Genomic DNA, 17,552 nt, shown 5'->3' with positions numbered 1-17,552 from the left:
GATGAGCGACAACACCACAGTAGTGGCTTATATCAACAAGCAGGGAGGTACCTTTTCACGACTGCTATCCCATCTAGCAGTAGAGATACTGAGATGGACCGAAGTCCACTCGATACGTTTATCAGCTCGCTTCATTCCTGGCAAAAGGAATGTGCTCACCGACAGTCTGAGCAGAGCTTCGCAGATAGTGAGTACTGAGTGGTCTTTGGATCCTCAAGTAGCCAACAAAGTCCTGACTTTGTGGGGTTCCCCGACAGTGGACCTGTTCGCGACAGCCTTGAATTTCAAGCTGCCGCTGTACTGCTCCCCAGTCCCGGACCCAAAGGCACTCTGGCAAGATGCCTTCCAACAACGGTGGGACAACATCGATTTGTACGCCTTTCCCCCGTTCTGTCTGATGAGGAGGGTGCTCAACAAGACCAGACTATCGGTCAACCTGTCGATGACTTCAATAGCTCCGCTATGGCATCATGCAGAGTGGTTCCCTGACCTTCTGCAGCTCCTGACGGAACTCCCGAGAGAGCTTCTCCCACAACACGAGCTACTCAGACAACCACATTGCAACATCTTCCACAAAGCCGTAGCATCGCTTCGGCTTCACGCCTGGAGACTATCCAGCGTCTCCTCACTGAGAGAGGCTTTTCGCAACAAGTTGCGGAAAGGATGTCTCGACACCTGCGAAAGTCATCCGCAGGGGTCTACCAGGTGAAGTGGAGAGTCTTCTGTGGTTGGTGTCGTGGGAGGGGTTTCTCTCCCCTCGATGCCACTATTCCAGCAATAGCAGAGTTTCTCGTGTATTTGCGGGAGGAAATGCGCCTTTCGATCTCGGCGGTGAAAGGCTATCGCTCAGCCTTAAGCCTAGCCTTCAGGCTGAAAGGAATAGACATTTCCTCCTCGCTGGAACTTTCCTTACTCATACGAAGCTACGAGCTTACCTGCCCTCAGTCGGAAGTGAGACCTCCTCCATGGAACGTGGTTCGGGTCCTCAGGGCTCTGAAGAGACCCCCGTTCGAACCATTACGCCAGGCCTCTGACCAACACCTGACTTCGAAGACGGTATTCCTACTCGCTCTGGCTTCGGCCAAGCGTGTCAGTGAACTTCATGGTCTCTCATATGACATCGCCCATTCAAGGGGATGGGGGGAGGTAACGTTCAGGTTTGTCCCTGAGTTTGTTGCCAAGACTCAGAACCCTGGAGTGCCGGACCCACGGTTTGACTCCTTCAGGGTTATGAGTCTCCGTTCCGTAACAGATGACCCAGATCATCTGCTACTCTGCCCAGTAAGAAGTCTGAGACGTTATCTGAAGAGAACAGCTGCGGTCCGTCCCCGCGTGCAAGCTCTGTTTGTGAGCACGGGAATGACGAAGAGGAGGGTCACCAAGAATACCATCTCAGCCTGGATTCGACGGACCATTCATCATGCCTTGAATCCAGACCCCCCTCCGTCACGTCGCCCTAGGGCACATGATGTCAGGGGCATCGCCACGTCCCTGGCCTTCAAGAGAAACTTCTCTGTGACGCAGGCGCTACAAGCTGGGGTCTGGAAGTGTCAAACGACCTTCACAGCCCACTACCTACAGGACGTGACCCACAGGAGCCTCGATACTTTTTCTATCGGCCCTGTGGTGGCTGCACAACAGCTGGTCTAACCTCAGGCTCCTTAATGGACAAGTAGCAGTAGGTTGAGGGCACCGTTACCCGGTTTTAGTCTGCGTGAATGAAAGAGTATGTCTGGCCCTTACTTCTTTCTTCATCCTCCCCTCTCTTGGGGAATGCAGCATTCTGGGTCTCTGCATAGCTGACCTCAAACCTCTGCAGGTAAACCATGCTTCCTTGTGTTCCTAGTATTAAGAATAATACTGTCGCGTCCCCCATATCCTGACGAGGTGGTATGGGGACGTCCTAGCCTAGAATTCCATATAAAGGACTTCAGGTCAACTTCCTAGGATGAGTCACACTTTATTTCTCCACACACAACTTATGTAGGCCGCTTGTTTCTTGCGTAGCAAGAAACTTGCGAGGCGCAGGGACTCTTTTTCTTGAGTGCTGCTCACTCGGATTCTGAGTCCCCGGGTAAGCCAGTAAGGCAGGGAACTTTCCACCCTGCCTAAGGGTAAGTCACCCTATGTAAATAGCTACCCCTCCCCTATCCCCGTGCTAACTAGCGCGGGGGTAGTTTAACCCTCGTTAAAATCTAATGGCTCGTCATTTCAGCTACGCCGAAAGTAAACCCTATGTAAATAGCTAAGGTTTGTATGGTTAGGAAAAATACAAATTATCTCCGAATTTGTCATTTCCTATGGTACATGAAAAGTTTGAATGTCAAATGTTCCCAAAAGGAAGTTCCTTTGGTACATGAAAAGTTTGAAATGTCCCCAAAATGAAGTTCCTTTGGTACATGAAAAGTTTGAATTATCCCAAAATGTAGTTCCTTTTTTACATGAAAAGTTTGAATGTCCCTAAATGAAGTTATCTATGTACTTGAATAGTTTGAATGTCCCCAAAATGAAGTTCTTTTGGCACATGAAAAGTTTGAATGTCCCCAAATGACGTTCCTTTTGTACATGAAAAGTTTGAATGTCTCTAAATGACGTTCCTTTTGTACATGAAAAGTTTGAATGTCCCTAAATGAAGTTATCTTAGTACTTAAAAAGTTTGAATGTCCCTAAAATGAAGTTCCTCTGGTACATGAAAGTTGTAATGTCCCCAAAATGAAGTTCCTTTGGTACATGAAAGTGGAATGTCCCCAAAATGAAGTACCTTTGGTACTTGAAAAGTTTGAATGTCCCAAAATAAAGTTCCTTTGGTATATACATGAAAAGTTTGAATGTCCCCAAAATGAAATACCTTTGGAACATGAAAAGTTTGAATGTCCCCAAAATAAAGTTACTTTGGTATATACATGAAAAGTTTGAATGTCCCCAAAATAAAGTTCCTTTGGTATATACATGAAAAGTTTGAATGTCCCCAAAATAAAGTTCCTTTGGTATATACATGAAATGTTTGAATGTCCCCAAAAAAGTATCTTTGGTACAGGTAAACTTTTAGCATCCCAAAAAAAGTTCCTTTGGTAAATGAATAGTTTTTATATTCCTAAATGAAGTTCCTTTTTGTACATGAAAAGTTGAATATAAGCAAATGAAGTTCCTTTGGTACAGGAATAGTTTGAATGTCACATGCATGGACTAGCAAAGCTGTTCTATTATTATTTTTTTAAATGCGGCCCCAAGGTTTTGTGCTTTGTATGGTGATATACAGTACTGGTTCATTGGTGATCTTACCTTTACTTACAGCATGAGGTAGTGGAGCGAGTAAAGGCTCGGCTTCAGAAGGAAGGAAGAGAAGCTCGTAACCTAGTGGCATACTCCCTGCCTCTCCAAGATCCACCACCTACAGAGAATGGTTGGTGTTTTGAGCTTATGATCTGCTAAAGGAATTGGGTTGCATATTCTATCCAGACGTTTTTTAAGCATAGGTTTTCTTTTATGTTTTCAAAGATATTTTCCTTATCCTTTTTGTATAATTCCCAAAGATAGTAAAGCATTTTACTTGTACGGATAATCTTGTTGAACTAAGTACAGTAGTATGTGGGTACCATATGTATTGTTAGGCTGGGAAATTTTTGTCTTAAAGAGCACACATCAAGTCTTATTGAAAAAGTTATTATAGAAAAATTTAGATAGATAGCGTTTCTGTGTTTGAATAATTATATAACATTTAAAAGGGGGGGGGGACTTCATAACCAATAAAAATCAGGTGGTATCTAGGTCACAGGAGTTGACATATCTGGAGGGTCACAGACTTGTGGCTTTTCTTCATTTATTGTAGGCTATTATGGTTAATTGAACTCCAATATGGTTTATACAGGTACTTAACATTTGTGGTGATTGTTGTAACTCATATTTGTTGTGGCATCTAGTTCACTGACTTCCATAACAAAAATTAAGAATTTTAGAGGTGTACAGTTTGTGTTTAGAAAGTTAGGAATGTTAAGCTAAGAGTGAGAGAGCATGCTCTGTAGTCTTGTAGGCTTTATTTCACAAGATGATGATCCAAAATCGACAATATTCTCGAAAATTGAAAATATTGATATCTACAGAAATGTAAAGAGAAAAACAAAGGAAACTGTAGAAATGTATAATACTGATACATGTATAGTACATTGATGGATATTGAAATTCAATGTAAAAATTGATACCAAATATTAGGGCTAAAGTCAAGCATATGTACTAGTAATTAATTTTTTTTAAAATAATGACTTCATTCTTGTGAATATGAATGTGTTCAAATATATATCAACTTTGGCAGTGTAATTAAGATTTTAGATGAAATTTGGTCATCACTAGATTGTCAGAAGTTCTTAAACATCCACTAGGCTTCTTCAGTAATATTAACAGTAGAAACAACAAGGGTTTTTGCTTACTGAAGTCTATGCCTGTTTGTCAAAGATACAATCTCCATACAGTACAGTATTTCTTGACAGAGGCATTCCTGTAAGCGTTTTGAATTTTGGCCTAAAATTGGATGCTGTTTACGTATACTGAACTTCTGTTTATCTTTAGTGTAATAGTTAAGAATATGTTGAAATTTTTTTCGGAACTACTGTTCTTAATCATTGTATAGTAGCTACTTTCCTCTTGGTAAGGGTAGAAGAGACTCATTAGGTATGGTAAGCACCTCTTCTAGGAGGAGGACACTCCAAAATCAAACCACTGTTTTCTAGTCTTGGGTAGTGCCATAGCCTCGGTACCATGGTCTTCCTCTGTCTTGGGTTTGAGTTCTCTTGCTTGAGGGTACACTTGGGCACACCATTCTATCTAATTTCTCTTGTTTTGTTAAAGTTTTTGTAGTTTATTGTATAATGTTGTTGTTAAAATATTTTATTTTTCCTTGTTTCCTTTCTTCACTGGGCTATTTTCCCTGTTGGAGCCCCTGGGCTTCTAGCATTCTACTTTTCCTACCAGGGTTGTAGCTTAGCAAGTAATAATAATAATGATAATAATAATAATAATAATAATAATAATAATAATAATAATAATAATAATAATAATAATAATAATAATAATAATAATAATAGGAGAAAAACTTAAGTTGCCATGTTTATTTATTTCTTGAGGTTACTGGTTATTATTTGTTCCTAAGCAAAAAAATTTTTAATACAGCAGCAAAGTAAAACATAAAGCAAGATATGGAAAGCATTAAGTTTCAAATCCTTCATGAAATGATGTCCGAAATTGCTCAGTTGTTAAGATGGAAAATATTTGACATAACTGAAGTCTTTAGAAATCAATATACTGTAGTCATGCTGTTTATCACTCGGTACTAGTCTAATGAAGTACTGATTTTATCTGTGGATTGATATATATCAGAAAGTTCTATAGCATGACAGCAATTGGGGTCTCCCTGGCAAATTATCGTACAAATAGAGTAAATGTAGCTGTTCCTACACACCTTCCAGATCAACAAGGACAGTGCCTTCTGAGACTTCCTTTGTTGATGCTAAGGCTAGTTCAAATGGCTACCTCCCAGCTTTGCTTCTATTGTTCCAATTTATAATCCACAGACAAATCGGAGGAGAGATGAGGCGCCCCCTTGAATTTCCTCATAACTAGAGGATATGATGTACGGAAGGAATACACCTGCTTTTCAACCTACTGGTAATGCTTGCATTGATATTACTTTGTAAGCTTTTCAAAGGGTTTGATAGAGGATATAATAGCGATGATGATTGACAATGGTTCCATTTGTGTTCAAGGTTACAAAGGGGCCCCAGTCACAAACCCTTTTAAAACAGGTACACTCTTTGGAGTAGAAGACATTTTAGAGCTGTGCAAGTTTCTTTCAGAATGAGTCCCAGTGTAGGGTTTTTATGTTGTCTCCACATTTTTTTCGTGGCGGAAAGACTCAAGTTCTCACCATTCCTTTCCTGCTCACCATACAGTATAGCAGGAAACTTGTGGGATCCTGCCAGTCCCAGACTGTCGGTCAAAGTTAGAAGATCACTTCCAACATCTTCGAGAGTACTTTTTACCCCTCTTTTCTCAATTACTTGACAGTTGGCTGAAGACATCGAGAATCAGTGGGATCTTGATTGTGCCTTAATAGCCACATGCAGAAAGATACCCAGATATACCTTTTGGTCTCTCTTCCATCGGGGAAACTCCTTATTTTGTGTGTAAAGATATCTCTGTCCCAATGTAAGCTCAAACTTGGATTCAGACCTAGAATCTTCGTGGGAATCAATAGAACTCTAGGAGCAGTTTGGGGGCCTCCTTACAGTCTTGACCTACTATAGTCTATTTTTTATAGCGGTGCATATTTGCACTTGACTCACAGGGGTGCCCTTTTAGGTCGGAAAGGTTCCTGATACCTGATTGGTCGGAAGTATTTTTGTCCGAACACCTTCATTGTTCTCGAATGATTACCAAGTAATGTGAATTGAAACTTACTTATTAACCTATATTTCTCCATCATATATATGTTTTGTCAATAAACAATGTGAAAGAATAAATATATTTTAAAGACTCGTCTTGGTAAGTCTAGATTTAATAACACAATCTGCCGAAGTCAACGACAGCAGCTTGTTTTCGGATGCACGCTTTGTAATTTTTCACATATTTTAACACAAATTGGGATAGATTACACTCAGCATAAGTTAAACATGTTATTATAAACTTTCTTTGAATACCAGAACTTACCAAAAACATGGAATTAATAAAACCCGATATTTGTGAAAACTTATGGGGAGGTGAAAGAACAGCCTGTAGCGGCCTGGCGGAAAAACGATCCCTTCTGACTCATAGACGCAGTTTGTTTTTTTCTTTCGTAACATAGTTCGGCCTATTCCTTTCAGTTTAAATAGTCTTACATTGTTTCTCCTCGTATTATTTTGCTTAGTATTTTCCCACATTCCTGTTCCTCACCTAATATCTATCTATTTTCCCCTATATCCCTTCTTTCATATAGGCCTATGTGATATCCGCACTACGATTCCTTATGTTTTGCATCTTACGTCAGTAAGTATGTAAATAATAATAACATAAATTTTATGCTGTGTAGCAAGTATAACCTATTCTGTAAACCTGATATTAAGCATAGTATTTTTTTTATTCCCGCCTCTACACTATTTTAATGAGACTAGCACGCGCTTCCCTTCAAGCCATCACTTTCGACAGAGGATAAGAAATAAGGAATCGTAGTGCGGATATCCCATATATGAAAGAAGGGATATCGGGGAAAATAGATAGATATTAGGTGAGGAACAGGAATGTGGGAAAATACTAAGCAAAATAATACGAAGAGAAACAATGTAAGACTATTTAAACTGAAAGGAATAGGCCGAACTATATTACGAAAGAAAAAAACAAACTGCGTCTACGAGTCAGAAGGGATCGTTTTTCCGCCAGGCCGCTACAGGCTGTTCTTTTACCTCCCCATAAATTTTCACAAATATCGGGTTTTATTAATTCCATGTTTTTGGTAAGTTCTGGTATTCAGAGAAAGTTTATAATAACATGTTTAACTTATGCTGAGTGTAATCTATTCCAATTTGTGTTAAAATATGTGAAAAATTACAAAATTACAAAGCGTGCATCCGAAAACAAGCTGCTGTCGTTGACTTCGGCGGATGTTGTTATTAAATTTAGACTTACCAAAACGATTCTTTATAATATATTTATTCTTTCACATTTTTTATTGACAAAACATATATTTGTTCCGACACAGAGACTTACCTTGAAACACTTTATAGGAGATTACTGGTAACTCCTCTCCGACGACCAGATTTTTACGTAGTTTCCCCCTACTTCCATGTTCTATACTGTCCTGAATAACGGGAAATAACATTACCTGGGGGCATTGCCCAGGCAGGTCGCCCGTCTTTGAGAAGCTCTCCCCAGTATGTTTTCTGGTCGCGTTGTGTTCACACACACCGCTCCTTATTCTCTGTGCGACCCCCTTTGTGCGCGTTACTATGTAGTTACTACATGGTCTCGATTCCTTCACGAGTGATTAGTGCCTTATCTGTGTTCTTTTAGGATCGTTCCTTTGTGCTTTTATTGGCGTTTTAGTGCTTTGCCTTGCTTTATGCTTGGGTTTAGCGATCTCTGTGTGTGCTTTGGAGTACGATCGCCGTTGTCCTGGGCCTAGAGCCGGGTATTCGTGTTGGGCTTTCTTGTCAAAGCCAGTTCGCCGTCAGAATGCGGCACGATGAAGACGGACTCGAAGAGGTCTCCTAGGGAAACTAGCATGTCTTCCCCTGCGACGTCGGCAGGAGAGGGGGCAGGTTGAGTGCATTCTTCTCCCCTACCCAGAGTAGGGGACGAGGTAAGTCCTTGAAGTGTAAGAAGTTGGTGCCTCCTTCCCAAGGGTGAGATGTTGTGGGGGGAACCTTCTTTGTTCAGGGCAGATCAGGCGCCTACAGGTGAGTGTGTGGGGGTCCGAGGGACACGTCTCTCTCGTAGGGACGGCGTCTCGGCGGAGGACCCCATGTGGCCTAATAATGTTCCTTTTTTCTTATCACCAGATTCATGGGTAGAGGCCTCAGGCGCTTCAGCTGCGGAGGGATCCGCTGGCGTGGGATGTACCAAGGACGCCGTTGAGGTCCCCACTGGACATGGAGGAGGTCCTATGCTAGTCCTTCACCCTGGATCCGCATCGGGGCTCGATCCTTCGGGCCCTTCAAGCGAGGAACGTCGGAGACGACACAGGAGGAAGAGAGATCAGTCTGTGTGGAGGAACTCCCCTTGCGGTCTCCCACAGGATCTCGGGACGGGAAGTCCCCGTTCCCCTCCATACAAGCCAAGAGCCCCGCCAGAGAGTCAGCTGATGGGCGGAGGACCCCGTCTTGTAGGCCTAAGTCCCTTCCTAGAGCCAACCCATCCGCTCAGTGGAGGGAGCCGTCTTCTAGGATGGGCAGCCTAGACGGGTCTCCCCATCGGGATGATAGACAGGGACGGGCACCCCCGTCGATCTGTTTCACGGAGGAGCCGTCCCGGTTCTCGAGGAGAATGGGGATCAGTCTGTGTGGAGGAACTCCCCTTGCGGGCTCCCACAAGATCTCGGGACGGGAAGTCCCCGTTCCCCTCCATACAAGCCAAGAACCCCGCCAGAGAGTCAGCTGGTGGGCGGAGGACCTCGTCTTGTAGGCCTAAGTCCCTTCCTAGAGCCACTCCATCCGCTCAGTGGAGGGAGCCGTCGCCTAGGATGGACAGCCTAGACGGGTCTCCCCATCGAGATGATAGACAGGGACTGGCACCCCCGTCGATCTGTTTCACGGAGGAGCCCGTCCCGTCGTCCAGGTCCTCCAGGAGAATGGGGATCAGTCTGTGTGGAGGAACTCCCCTTGCGGTCTCCCACAGGATCTCGGGACGGGAAGTCCCAGCGTACAGGAGAGTCCTTGCCTTAATTAGGGGTTATAACAACCTTATAGAACCCGCCACTCAAGAGGAAGAACCCTGGACTTCAGGCCTGAACAAGTTCATAGCGGTCCCCGCCCAGAAAAAGTCCTCTCTCTCTCTTCCCGAGGCCAGTAACGTGGGGATTGGAAAGACTCACATTGATAAGGTCATATCCCGCAATAGCGACTCCTGCAGGGGTCACAGCTCAGCAAAGCTCCTACAGGGTTTGAAGTCGCAGACGAAGTACTACTCTTTAGAAAATAGGCCGACCGGTGCGTGCAAGACCGAGGAAACCATAGACATCCTGTGCCAGGGCATCTCCGACGGGAGGGCATCGGCAGCATCTACCTTCTTCTCCCCTTCCGAGTCGGCAGTGATGGAGGAGATGTCCAAGGACTTAGTTAATGTGGCCTCCTGGCTGGATTGGTGGGCCACCACCCTAGTAGGCACCCAGATTCCTACAGACTCCATGGAACCTGCAAAACGGAAGGCTCTGAATGAGTTGCTGGGGTCAGGTAGCCGCGCCCTTAAATTCCTGACCTTTCAGTCTTTGGCTCTCTCCGCAAACTGGATTCTCCGGAGAAGAGACGCCCTAGTCAAGAACCTTCCCATTAAGATTCCTGACAGAGAAGCTAAAGCCTTGAAGACCTGCTCCGTCTGGGGGGAGCAGCTTATTCCGACGAAGAAGGCGGAAGAGGTCGTGGGGAAGTTGGCCAAAAAGAGGGAGCTACCTACCCTGAAGCCACAGGCGGCACGCCGCCCCATCTTCAGGAGGCCAGTGACAGAAGCACCCATGGCCGCGCGTACCACACCAACTCAAGGAAGGAGGGAACCCTCGTCAGGACAGTGGTCTTCCTCTGTGGTTCCCCCCCGAAGAGGTTCATCTTCTAACCCCCCAACGTATAGGTCTTCTTTCTACTCCTCCAGGAGGGGGAGAACAGGCCGTTCTTCCCGTTGGAGATAAGATGGGAGGCCCCCCTCCCCTGCCCAAGCCTCAGGTAGGGGGATGCCTCAGACTTACTTGGCAAGCATGGAAGCTCCACGGAGCAGATCCGTGGACAGTTACAGTACTAAAGGAGGGCTACAGGATCCCCTTCATGGAAGAGACACCCCCCCTAGTTCCAGCAACGCAGGCAGACTGGTTGGTGCCCAAGGACCTGGCGAAGAGGGCAGCGTTGGACGAAGAAGTCAAGACGTTGCTGCAGAAGGGAGCTTTAGAAACAGTGACATTCCCGGGTCCGGGGTTCTACAGCCGCCTGTTCCTAGTGGAAAAAGAGACAGGAGGGTGGAGACCTGTAATAGACCTGTCAGCCCTCAACAGGTTTCTCAGGAAAGTGACCTTCAAAATGGACACTCCAAGAACGGTCATGGCGTCCTTGAGAGAGGGCGACTTTTTGATTTCTATAGACCTCAAGGACGCCTACTTCCAAGTGCCCATTCATCCGTCGAGCAGGAAGTTTCTCCGGGTCAAGTGGGGTACCCAGGTGTTACAATTCAAGGCCCTATGCTTCGGTCTTTCAACAGCCCACAAGGTATTCACGAGGGTCTTTACGACGGTCCCCATATGGGCCCACGAACGGGGCATTCGACTGATCAGGTACCTGGACGACTGGTTACTCCTTTCATCCTCAAAGGAAGACTTGAAACAACAGGGCGATGATCTTCTTCAATTGTGCAAGACCCTGGGCATCGTGGTCAACTTGGAGAAATCACAGCTAACCCCATCCAACAGGAGGACGTACCTTGGAATGGTCCTGGATTCGTTACAGGTCAAGGCATTCCCAACCACGGAAAGGCTGGACAACCTGGATCGAGTGCTCCGGCCCTTCCTTCTGGGTCGCCCCAGAAGAGCGCAGGATTGGCAAAGGTTGGTAGGGCACCTGGTGTCCCTAGAGAAGCTGGTACCTCACGGGAGACAGAACTTAAGGGTTCAATGGAACCTGAAAGAACATTGGAACCAGAAAAGTTCCCCGGACATTGTGGTCCCTCTCCTTCAGGAGTCCAGGAAGGCCTTGGAATGGTGGCAGGATCGGTCGAACACCGTAAGGGGGATGCCACTGTCCTCCCAACCTCCGGAGGTTCTTCTCTTCACGGACGCATCGAAGGACGGGTGGGGAGCCCATCTCCGGGAAAAGACAGCAAAGGGGGCGTGGTCAGAGGGGGAGAAATCCCTACACATAAATATCCTGGAAATGAGAGCGGTCCAAGAAGCCTGCAACCACTTCGAGGAGGACATGAGAGGGCGTTCGGTGGCCCTAATGTCAGACAATGCAACGGTGGTGGCTTACGTGAAGAAGGAGGGGGGACTGAGATCAAAAGAGTTGTGCGAACTAGCCCTTCAAATCCTAAAATGGGCGGAACAGAAGGACGTCATCCTGACGGCAAGGTTCATCCCAGGGAAGAACAACGTCCTAGCAGACGGCCTCAGCAGAGTGGGGCAAGTGGTAGCAGCAGAATGGTCCCTACACCCACAAGTGGCAAGCTACATTATACAGATGTAGGGATCTCCGGTAATGGATCTGTTTGCAACAAGGTTGAACGCGCAACTCCCCGTATTTTGTTCTCCCGTCCCAGATCCGAAGGCGGCAATGGAAGACGCCTTTCAGCACAAGTGGGACGGACTGGACGTGTACGCCTTCCCCCCCTTCTCCCTGATAAGGCAGGTCCTCAACAGAGTAAGGGCAGCAACCAACCTAAGGATGACTTTGGTAGCGCCTTGGTGGCCGGAGAGAGAATGGTTCGCGGACCTAAGGAACCTCACCGTCCTACCTCCTTGGCCTCTACCCGGCAGGTCAGACCTATTAAAACAACCTCACTTTCAGCGGTTTCACAGAAACCCGCAAGCCCTTCGTCTTCACGCCTGGAGATTATCCAGCGGCTCCTGAAGAAGCAAGGGTACTCCGGCAAGACAGCCAGGAGGATGTCGCTATACCGGAGGAAATCATCCACAGCCGTCTACCAGTCTAAGTGGGCGGTATTCGTGAAGTGGTGCAGGGACAAGAAGATAGAGCCCTTGGAAGCGTCAGTGCCCGTGATAGCCGACGTCATGGTTTATCTCAGGGACAAGTTGGACATGTCAGTTCCAGCGATCAAGGGAGTTCGGGCGGCCCTGGGTCAAGTCTTTCTTCTCAAGGGCATAGATCTCGGCTCCTCCAGGCATATCTCCATGCTTATCAGAGCGTTCGAACAATCATGCCCCCCTTCCGCCCCTAGAATCCCGAGTTGGGACTTAGCGCGAGTCCTAGATATGTTACGGAAACCACCATTCGAGCCCTTAAAGGACATCGATGACAAGAATCTCACGCTCAAGGCGGTCTTCTTGCTAGCATTAGCCTCGGCTAAGAGGGTGGGCGAGCTACACGGACTGTCATTCGAGGTGGAACACACTAGGGGATGGAAGGAAGTAACCTTTAAGTTTGTCACATCCTTCGTCGCCAAGACTCAGAACCCCTCTGTGTAGGATCCGAGGTTTGAGAGTTTTTCGATTCCGGCAATCCTGAATAAAGGAAACCCGGAGGACCTAAAATTATGCCCGGTCAGGACTATTAGGAAATACTTTAAGAGAACGGCAAACCTCCGCCCGTCTATCAAGAATCTCTTCGTCTCATGGGGAAAAATAAAGAAAAACATATCCAAAAATACGGTTTCGTTCTGGCTCAGGAAAGTGATCACGCAAGCCTACTTAAAACAAGGTCTTCCTACACCGGGGAAACCCAGAGCTCACGATGTTCGGGGCATTAGCACCTCTCTAACGTTCGAAAAGAACATGTCAGTAGCGCAGGTTCTTCGAGCGGGAACTTGGTCCAACCAGTCGACCTTCACCGCACATTATCTCAAGGACTGTACGAGAAAGTCTCTAGACGGGTTTTCTATCGGGCCGGTCATCTCAGCCCTGCATTCGGTTTGACGGCTCAAGCCCCAGGCTCAATCGCGAAACATAAAGTATCTAGACACAAGGAGCCGAGTTCTATTTTCCCCCCTTTTCTAACTTTCTCGTACCGTCAGTCGTCATCAAGAAATATCGCTCATTACACAAGACGAAAATTCGCCATATCAAGCACAACGAAGATATGGCAGAAGGGTAAGTGTTATATCACACTTAATGAGTCTTTTACGTAGTTTTCCCTACTGTCCATCGGGGTCATGGCTAAAGGGCACTCCCCCCTCCTAAGGTGTAAGTCTCCTATAAAGTGTTTCAAGGTAAGTCTCTGTGTCGGAACAAATCACAAATTTTAAGTAATTTGTATTTTTCCTAACAATACTTACCGAAGAAACACTTTAGGTTTAGGGCCCCCCCAACCGTCCCCGCAGTGCCCCGCTGACCTCGTGGTTTTGTTCATTACATAAAACATACTGGGGAGAGCTTCTCAAAGACGGGCGACCTGCCTGGGCAATGCCCCCAGGTCATGTTATTTCCCGTTATTCAGGACAGTATAGAACATGGAAGTAGGGGGAAACTACGTAAAAATCTGGTCGTCGGAGAGGAGTTACCAGTAATCTCCTATAAAGTGTTTCTTCGGTAAGTATTGTTAGGAAAAATACAAATTACTTAAAATTTGTGATATATATGGGGAAATATAGGTTAATAAATAAGTTTCGATTCACATTACTTGGTAATCATTCGAGAACAATGAAGGTGTTCGGACAAAAATACTTCCGACCAATCAGGTATCAGGAAACTTTCCGAGCTAAAATGGCATCCCTGTCAGTCAAGTGCAAATATGCACCGCTATAAAAAATAGAGTATAGAGTTCAAGCCCCATGGAGCGTTTCACGAGTCTTCAGGTCTCTTAAATAGACCCGCTTAAGCCGATGGTAGCCCCAGCGAAGAAAGTAGGAAAATGGCATATTTTTGCCTGTGTCAATATTCATTCCAAGTATAGAAAACCTCCATTGCCATGGTTCAGGAGTTTGTGGCTAGAATCTGGAATCCAGCCAGCCACAATTTCAATCCTTCTTTATCTTTTCCCAACAAAGGTGACTAAGAGGGACTAGAAGACTTACCACCCTGCTCTGGCGGGAAGGGCGGCCCACTACGACTTACTTTGGTATGGAAAAAACAATTAAATGATTCTAAAAAAAATTTCTTTCTGGTTTATGGAACAATTAGACAAGCGCACCCATGAGAGGAGGAGAAGACCACCCCTGATTCAATCACACAATGCCAGAGTATTGGATATACTTCAGCTCTCTGGAAGAACCTATTGGAGGCACTGAGGCACTTTTGTGAAAACAGTAATCTGTTAGCAACAGAAGACCTTTGCTTCCCATAACTTACAGGATTACCACAGGTTCCTGAACACCTTTCTCCTTGAGCTGGTGGTAGTGGCTCTACAGATAATTTAGTGAACCTATCCGTGCTCGGCGGTATATCTTAGCAATCCATGTTTCCCAACGGTTATACGAGTATAAGCGGATGAGCAACCTGGTGGGGGTAACGAGAGCTCAGGGTGTGAAGGAAATGTTGCCCTAAATCTCAATGAAGTCACTGGCAGCAGGGTGACGGATTGAGTTTACGGCGATAGACAAGATGTCTCTTCGACTTCTACTCTCGATGCTTGGCAAATGATCTTACTGGAATCAGTATGGATTGGCAGGGGTCACTTGCCATAGTTAGATAGGTACTGTGCATCACAAGAACTGGCTATCTTTTGGTGAATTTAGCCAGTGAATCCTCTGTTGAGGCCCTTTGCGTCAATAGGCATAGGAGGAGATGATGATGATGATGATGAGCTCCTGTACGGAACAGAAAAGGGATTTTGACGAAGGAAAAATCTATTTCTGGGGAGAGACCTGTGACGCCCGGTGAAAAGGGTCCTTCTTACACTTTTCTAATATAAATCTTCCAATTATACTAGAGAAAGATAAAAGCATGGAATGCAGAGGTTACAACCCTCGCGCGAACACCTTGTTGGTGTCGTGTATTTATCAAGGGCGTGTGGAAACCACTATTCACAGGCTGTCTTCCATTTAGATAATCCCTTCATCAAAGGGGAGGGCCGTGACAGGCCCTAGAGAATACAGTTGGGCTACGCCACCGACACCTACTACTCGCGCTCTCCAGGTCATCCTTCTGATTTGGACTTGCCCGCAAAGTTGATAAGTTTTTGCCCAGTGATTTTCAGAAGTGATTGTCGTTAATTCAACATGACTGACTTTGCTACTTCACCTTTACCAATGTTAAGTACCATAGTTTGTTTTGACAGTTTATTTCAGTACCGGGCATTTGTTCCTTTTCCAGTATTGTGGATTTTAGTTTTGGAAGCGGTTGGCCTGCCTCAGTATCGGCAGCCATTTTGGGTATTGTTCGCTTCGGTAGATTTTCAAGTTAATTTTGCTCATCTGGTACTCTGTCATCTAGGTTATATCACTTACGTTTTATGACCAATTTTATTATCATTATTTATTATTGGTTTTTACTATGGTATTTATTTGCTAGCAAGTCCAATTTGGACCTACGAAGAATAGCGATTTAGTCTTTGTTATAGTTATGTTCACACCTCAGGAAGGTGCTCGTTTTAGACCATATCTTTGTTTATTTGTTACGTTGTCGTTATTCTTCGTTCTTGGTTACAATTACTAAGAAAAAAGCAATCAAATTTATTATTTTTCTTATTTTATTGTGTGATGTTAGTTGTTATTATGTAACCTTGAGAGCGTGAGCATAGAGTGCTCGTTTTCTGTTTCTACAGTTATGAGTTACCCCTTCTCTTGTTTTCTTTATTAAGCTCGAGTAAGAGAGGTGGATTTCCCGTTTTCCGTTTTATATGATCACGAGTTATTCCTGCCTCCTCTTATTCTCCGAGTTGATGATATGTACGGAACAGAAATCATCTTGTCTGAGATACTGGTCATGATGGACAGAAAGTCTAGGATGAGAGATAAGATTGACTGGCCTTTTACCTTTTATTTCTTCCCCTTCCTTGGGGTGCAGCAGCCACTCCATTAAATACTGAACCGGACATTAGATGCAGGGAAGTCACATGATTTAGCAACTTTTCTTAAGTTTGTTTAAAAACTATCTATCCCTTCCTACCAGATGAGCTAGAGTATGGACAAATGTTGCACCCAGGTTCTCGTACAACCATACATTTAGCCATAACCTCTACAGGGGTATAGGTTCTTCCTTCACCATATACCAGTCTATGGTAGTAACCTACCCTAACACCTGGTGCACCTTCATATCCAGATTGTTGTGAGGTTGACAGGAGTTACCTGTTTTGCTCTTATTCAGGACCAAAGTGTTCGACATTTCCTGGGAAAGTAAACCCTTTAGTTGGTTATAGGTCTTTCTCTCTCCTTAAGAATAGTCTCTTATTGAAGGATGGGGTTATGTATGCGTGTTAGAACAAATCACAAATTTGTAAAGTACATTAAGGTATAGTAATTTATATTTGTTCCAACACGAATAATTACCTCGAACTACTTTCTTAGGAGTTACTGGTAATCTCCTCTCTACCGACCAGAGTTTTGCGTAGATTACCCCCCACCCCGCTTTCTAAGGAGGCCTACCCCCGGCATTAAAGAATGTGCCCCGAGGGCAGGCTTATCGTAGGTCGCTGCCCGGCTGGGTCAGCTCATCAGTAAGTTCTCTGGTCGCGACGTGTGAACACCTCGCTCTCGTTCTCTATCGATCCTTTGTGTGCGTTCTAGTGCCCCACGTGTTCCCCGCGTGGTAACTTGCGTTTTTCCAGTGTACTTTTCCCGGGTGTTCCTGTGCGTTCACCTTCCACCCGTGTGCTTACCCAGTGTTTTCATAGATTCCCTTCGTGCTTGTGTTGTGCGTTGTGTGCATTATGGAGCAAATCCGCCGTTGTCCGGGGCCTAGAGCCGGTAAATCGTGTGGAGCGTTCCTCTCCAAGCCTGAAGTGGATCCTCACTCCCTTTGCTCCTCCTGTAGGGGAAGGGTTTGTTCGTCAGCAGACACGTGCCCCGAGTGTGTAGACTGGAGCGATATCCAGTGGGTACGGTACGGTACCAAAAAGAGGAAATCTGCGAAACGTTCCCCCAGGAAAGCTAGTGTTTCTTCGCCGCTACCATCACCCAGTGAGCGGTCCGACGGGGCCTCTGTTTCGCCATCCCCTACACAGAGTAGGGGACGAGTTAAGTCTGGTGTAGAAAATGAACAAGGCGTCCTTTCCCAGGAGCCCAGT

The 17,552-nt window shown here is 45.5% G+C and overlaps 1 protein-coding gene across 3 annotated transcripts in view; it reads left to right on the top strand.

Moving 5' to 3' along the window:
- Window positions 1–17,552, top strand: part of ssp3 (short spindle 3) — a 177,572-nt gene that overhangs the window by 11,745 nt on the left and 148,275 nt on the right. For all 3 annotated transcript variants that reach the window (XM_068388744.1, XM_068388742.1, XM_068388741.1), the window contains exon 3: window positions 3,295–3,403. In XM_068388744.1, the coding sequence (XP_068244845.1) occupies window positions 3,295–3,403 (109 nt within the window). The remainder of the gene's footprint in view (window positions 1–3,294; window positions 3,404–17,552) is intronic.

This window comes from Palaemon carinicauda, chromosome 15 (genome assembly GCF_036898095.1).
Source record: "Palaemon carinicauda isolate YSFRI2023 chromosome 15, ASM3689809v2, whole genome shotgun sequence".
NCBI classification, from domain to species: Eukaryota; Metazoa; Arthropoda; class Malacostraca; order Decapoda; family Palaemonidae; genus Palaemon; species Palaemon carinicauda.
This window is presented reverse-complemented; position numbering and strand designations above follow the sequence as displayed.